Raw genomic sequence first — 6,132 nt, 5'->3', positions numbered from 1 at the left:
CATGCATGAACAAACCCTTGAGTTGAAATGTGCCACTTCTTAAACATTTACTCCAACAACAATAGCCCATAATCTGAGTATATTCTAAAGCTAAATTGAGCGTGTGTGATGGTTCAATTACAATACTTGACAAGGAAAGCCAAACACTTAAAGCTAGACTTTACAAAAAAACAAATAGAGAAGAGACTTGAGTTTTGATATTAAATACACGATTAAATGTTAGTTATCACTAAATTTACAAACCCCACCATAAATTTTTTTTTTTTTTAAATTAGTAACAGGAAGAATATTCTCTATATAAAAATAATAATTTGCTAGACTGACTAGTCAAGCCTGCTAGTCGACTAAGATAGATATGTTTGTTAATAAACCAAAGATTAAATGACCAATCTCAGTTATCAATATTTATCCTAGTCAGCAAGCTTTTAGTTTGTTCCAAGTTATTAGCATGTCAGGTGAGCATGATTGTGAGCACATACTTATTAAATATTCAAGTGATACATGTAATATGTATATGTATGTGAGGTATGTGACACAATATAAGTAACTATGAACACAATATTTTTTGGCTGGAAAAACAAACCTCTGGGTTAAAAAACCGGGAACTCTACACTGAGTCCAATCCATTAGTATAATCATGGTTCTTACAAATTACCACGTAAAGCTCAATTCCTAGAACCATATCCATGGAGTAGTTTTACCTTTGTGCAATCTTGCTTCACACAAGATGGATTCCTTCGATTTTTACGAAGTGGCAGCTCCTCATGAACTCTTCACCTTATGGCACCGAGACCAGCTCACGAACTATGCACGTGATGATGTGACAATGATATGCAGATCTGGATTCAGATGTCTAGTTAGTTTCTGCAATCAAACAGTTGAAGGAAGAAACTGACGAGAATCCTAAAATGGGTCAGTTTTAAAGATTTGAAACTAGAAACACTTGACCCCTAATTTAATGCAAAACCAAAGACAACGCAACCATATTCTTCAATGATTGGGTGTTTAATGCATGAAAGAAGGTTTTGCAACTAGGGTTTCATAAATGAAGAACAAAAAGGCATGTAAAGTCTTAATGCCTTTCTCATGCTAACTTCTCACTAGAAATATAATCTGAAAAATCCCAAAAAGAAAGAATCCCTAGCTAGGGATCTTAACTCCAAAGCTTCAATTTTTTTTTCACCTACCAAGGACACATGTCGTTCTACAAACTGATCAGACAAGATTAAGGGCTGAGATCTGACTATCGATAGAAAGCTGTCAAGAAGCCCATGTGGGTAGGTCTTAATTTGTGTGCCCAGCTTGCAGGAAATTCGCACGCAAGCCTGACTAAACAATTAAGCTAGTCAAAATGAAGCAGGAATATAGATGTGAAATGCACATGCATGAACAAACCTTTTGAAGTGAGATGTGTCTCATCCTTGTACATTTCTTCACAACAGACACAACCCAAATATAGAGAAAAGCCTAAAGTTAAATTAAACACGTGGTACAATATTGACAAAGAAAATCAAACCTAAAAGTCTAAACTCCACATTTTCATTTCATATAATTATAGCAATCATGTGTGACACAACATCACATACAAAAATAACATTAATCAATTATTTCTTTAGATTCATTTTTGACTTCCCACCTTTTCCTTTGGAAAAGAAGAGGAAAAACCGAAAAAGGGCAGGTGAAAAGAAGAAGAAAATCTTTGTTATTTATTTTTGGCTTCTCCTTTTTAAGCTCTTAACTTTCGGTAAAGTAAAAAGGGTAGTGTGCACGTCCACGTCCACGTCCACGTGGTACGCAGTGGCCAGTTCTTGTCTAGTTTGGTGGCTTTGCTTTGCTACTTGCTACTTTCCTTTTGCCCTTGAATGCCTTAAGTTGCACAAAATTACCGTGCATGCAACGTCAACGTTAATATTTGTGGTGAAAAACTTCTTCTTAATAATGTGTGGTAAAATTTGAGTAGTCACACATCCTTGTTAATTTTTATTTATTGATTTTTTTCTTCAATTCATTCGATTCGATTATCGAAAATTGAAAGGAGTGTGTAAGAAGTAAAAATAGGTGTGTAGATAACACTGTCCTAAATTTTTTGTTCGTCTCAATCTGAGTCGAACTTTCCATTCAAATGGTATCCAATTCTTCACTTTCAAGTGTAAAAACGAGGATTCAAGTCTAAATTTAAGATCCAAAAGTTTTTATTTATTTTTATTCAAGTGATATTTTACTTTAAACTAAATTAAATTGAGAGAGTAGAAAAAATTCTCACTCGAGTGCATAAGTTATATTCGCTTATATAAAATACCTCCTCTCTCAAATATATCATATATGGGTGAAATTAGACATAATTTGAGTTGAAAGTTGGATTTTGACTTAGATTGACAACAAACACGTACCCAGAACTACAACTATTTACCTCACCATGTTGGGGGCAATTGGGTCAATTTGGTTTGGGTGCTTGCTAAGAAATAAAATAAAGGTGGGGAAGCGGGTACAGTTCAACAATTGAGAGAGACCCATTGCCACTGTCAGTGGTTGTATTTCAGCAACTGAGCACCACCACCACCACCCATTCCTCCATTCCCACACTTTCTCTCTCTAGAATCCCACTCTCTCTCTCTCTCTCTCTCTCTCTCTCTCTCTCTCTCTCTCTCTAGTTTCTTCGTCTGGGTTCTTCTCATCCGCCTGCATTCCCTCAAGAACTGCCGATGACGACGGCACCAGAGCTTCTGGATGTTCATCCCCCCGAGCTCACATTCACTTGTAATTTGCTAATTTCCCACATTTTTTTGGGTTCATAACTTTAATTAGTATTATTTCATCACACCTAAGAAACAACTGATCGCACTACCTTGTTTATTCATTGTTGTTTAATCGTGTCTTGTTTTGTTTCCCGATTGCAGTTGAGGTTAAGAAGCAGAGTACGTGCTCGATTCAACTCGGCAACAAGTCCGATCGCTATGTTGCTTTCAAGGTATTGTAGTTGCTTCAAACTTTCACAGTTTTTTTCTTTCTTTTTTTTTAATTTTCTGAATTCCTTATTGTTTTTTGTAGATCGTGTGTTGTGTGCATGGAAACATATATGATTTAGTCACTTTTGATGAAAATGTGGCCGAAATTGAGAAAAATTTGGGTTTGATTTGGGCTTCAGGAGATGAATTGGGTGTGCTTAATGTTTTGGTTTGCTATTTGGCAAAATTTGATTGCAGGTGAAGACCACTTCTCCGAAGAAATATTGCGTGCGGCCGAATGCAGGCATTGTAAAGCCTAACACAACATGTGATTTCACAGGTCTTGTGTTCTTCATCTCTCTTCATCTTGGGGTTTTTGTGTTTTTCTGTAATGTGTTGTTGTCTCTGTGGTTTGAGTCCTAATGCATGCATTGATGATATGTCGTCTTAGGCGAAGCATTATATGTTATGATTGTCAATACGGATCAGATATTGGAACACGAATTTACTTGATTGGAATTGACAGTCTAGCAACGTTTTTCTGTTCATACATGTACTGTAATGCGTCTGTTCGTAAGATTATGAGGACATATTGTTAAGCGTAAACTTGCATCGACATTGTTAGTTGCCTGTTATGGCGCTGACCCAAAATGTAGCGCCGAAGCTAAATGGATTTTGACTCTTCACCTTTTTGGTCAATGCAGTTACTATGCAAGCTCAGAATGTAGCTCCACCGGATTTGCTGTGCAAAGACAAGTTCCTAATCCAGAGCACCGTTATTCCTTTTGGGACAACTGAACAGGAGATTACATCTCAGATGGTAAGATATTAAGAATGATTGGCCGTCTCTTGGTCTAAAGTTGTTCGGTAAAATTCTTGTTTTAACTTCTCAATTTTTTTGGCAGTTTTCAAAAGATAGCAGCAGATACGTTGAAGAAAGGAGGTTAAAAGTGATGCTTATTAGCCCAACCGCATCCCCAGTATTTGTACCAATCAATGGAGAGTCAAAGCAAGATCCATGTTATGACACTTCAGTGAAAATGGATAGGGTTTTGAGTGGAGTTGAAAATATACCTCCGAGTCATGGGGTAAGAGCAATAATGTTGTCCGTTGAACTGAATTCTTGACTGATCTCTTATCCTTCTTCGTTTGTTTGATGTTCATCTCTTATTTATTGTTCCTTTGTTCTGTGTATGTGTTCGAATATTCCTTCTTCGTTTGTTTGATGTTCATCTTTTATTTCTTGTTTCTTTGTTCTGTGTATATGTGTTCGAATATTAATTTTTCTTGATTATGTGCATGTGTGTGAGAGTGCCAAATGTTATTCGCACTAGCATTTTAATGTGGTAGGCAGCATTGATTTTCATCTGTATGTTAGTAGGAGTAAATGATTTTGTGCAACAAGTGTTATTTTATATTGTAATCAATTTTGAAATCAGATGTGTCAAAAAAGAGTTGTTCACATATTGTAATAAACCATAATCTGTTTTCCTTGTGCCGGGTTGCTGAGGATGTTAACGCGTTTGAAACTTGTAAGGACGTGGATGAGTCAAGAGCAGCTAAGGATGTTGTGGCATCAAAACCAGCTAAGGATGTGGAGGAATTGAAACCAGCAAAGGACATGAAGGATTTGAAACCAGCTAAAGATATGGAGGAATCGAAACCAACTAAAAATATGGAAGAATCGAAAACAGCTAAGGACATGGAGGAACTGGAACCAGCTAGGGGTGCTGCTGAGTTGAATTTAACAAAGGATTTTGAGGAACTGAAATCAAAGCTAAATACAGTGGGTTCAAAGCTAAAAGAGGTCTGTTTTTCTCATCTAGATATCTTTATAACGTGGTAACCATGAAAAACGTATTTTTGACAAAAGATGTTGTCATTCTCATGGAAGGATAGTAGGAAAGATATCTGAAATTAAGAAAGTTGACAGGGGAATAATATGGGAAGAGGTTACTATTTAAGCATGTTGAAGTGCCGTAGTTAACTGTGAATTGTTGCAAATACATTCAGCAGTATGATTTCTCACACTCTCCCACCCCCGCTCCTCCTCTCGTCCTCCCTCTTCCATATTCCATATTCCATTGTAGTGGACTAGGCTTATAATGCATCAATTCTTTTCATTCCTGGGTAGGAAGATCGTATCCCATACATGGCCCAATTCCGGGTGTGTTGCTCCTCAAATTTCCATTGGGTGGATCCTACTTTCTAGTACTCTTTGTAATGTTAACATTCGTGTGACCCCTCCTTGAAACTGTAAATAGAAGTGATCTTAAATTTGTCACATATTCTTTGCAGGCTGAACTTACCATCATGAAGTTAATGGAAGAGAGTAGCAGGTCCACTCGAGAGAAGAATATGCTTAAACATGAATTGGTGAGTAATTTATCCCGCGAATCCTTCACTTTTCTATTATCTTCATCAGAGGATAGCTGCATAATCGGTAAATGAAGTATGCGTTCTCTCCCATAACCGCCTTTGATTCAGATAGTATGAAGAATGAGAGATATGGATGAGTAGATTTTCCATCCAATCAATTCATTATTTTTGTTTCAGTCTTCTTTTTTCATCATTTGAACCTCGCTGCTCTTATGTGCCCCGTCTGGAGATCTGATGTCCGCCTTTTCTCTTCGTAGGAGTCGTTGAGGAGGAGGAAGAACAATTTAAAAACAGTCACGGTTGGCTTCCCTCTCTTCCATGTTTGTATGGTTGCCCTCGTCAGTCTAGCAATCGGATACTATATCCATCCGTAGAGACAATTCTCTGTCCTGGATATTAGACAGTGAAACGAAGTTGTTTCTCCTTCTTGACTGGGTGAGAAGGATCTGCATGCATGTTTCTGACACCAAAGATGTTCTTCCGTGTGATGCGTAATATATGGATCTAATCTGAATTCTGCATGTAAGAACTTCTCCCAAATAATGTTTTGTTCTGTAAAAATGTCCTCCTGTGGATACCAAGTTTGTTTTGAAGCTTATGTTCCAAGAAATTCAGTGATCAGATGAGCGTGATTAGGTTTTCGATTGTTAATCAAAAAATTGATAAACATTCGAAATTCACTTGAGAAGTACCACTAAACTAAGAGTTAGTTGGTAATCTTCCTTTTCGGCATAAGGCGTAGGCCAAAAGGGTATTGTCATCTATTGATGATTGCTTGTTTGTACGGACGACATTAATCTCTTCTATA

At 37.1% G+C, this 6,132-nt stretch overlaps 1 protein-coding gene across 2 annotated transcripts; it reads left to right on the top strand.

The window, feature by feature from the left end:
- The first annotated feature begins 2,491 nt into the window (after positions 1 to 2,491).
- On the top strand, positions 2,492 to 5,945 carry LOC126608691 (vesicle-associated protein 2-2-like). Of its 2 annotated transcripts, XM_050276664.1 has the most exons (9): positions 2,505 to 2,602; positions 2,639 to 2,757; positions 2,898 to 2,968; positions 3,204 to 3,285; positions 3,650 to 3,765; positions 3,851 to 4,033; positions 4,483 to 4,752; positions 5,244 to 5,321; positions 5,582 to 5,945. In XM_050276664.1, exons 2-9 carry the CDS (start codon positions 2,703 to 2,705, stop codon positions 5,696 to 5,698), a joined length of 972 nt encoding a protein of 323 aa, XP_050132621.1. In that variant the 5' UTR covers positions 2,505 to 2,602; positions 2,639 to 2,702; the 3' UTR covers positions 5,699 to 5,945. The 2 variants fall into 2 exon arrangements, with proteins under 2 accessions (XP_050132620.1, XP_050132621.1); XM_050276663.1 differs by having other exon boundaries at positions 2,492 to 2,757.
- The last annotated feature ends 187 nt before the right edge of the window (positions 5,946 to 6,132 follow it).

Source organism: Malus sylvestris, chromosome 16, assembly GCF_916048215.2.
Source record: "Malus sylvestris chromosome 16, drMalSylv7.2, whole genome shotgun sequence".
Taxonomy (NCBI): domain Eukaryota; kingdom Viridiplantae; phylum Streptophyta; class Magnoliopsida; order Rosales; family Rosaceae; genus Malus; species Malus sylvestris.
This window is presented reverse-complemented; position numbering and strand designations above follow the sequence as displayed.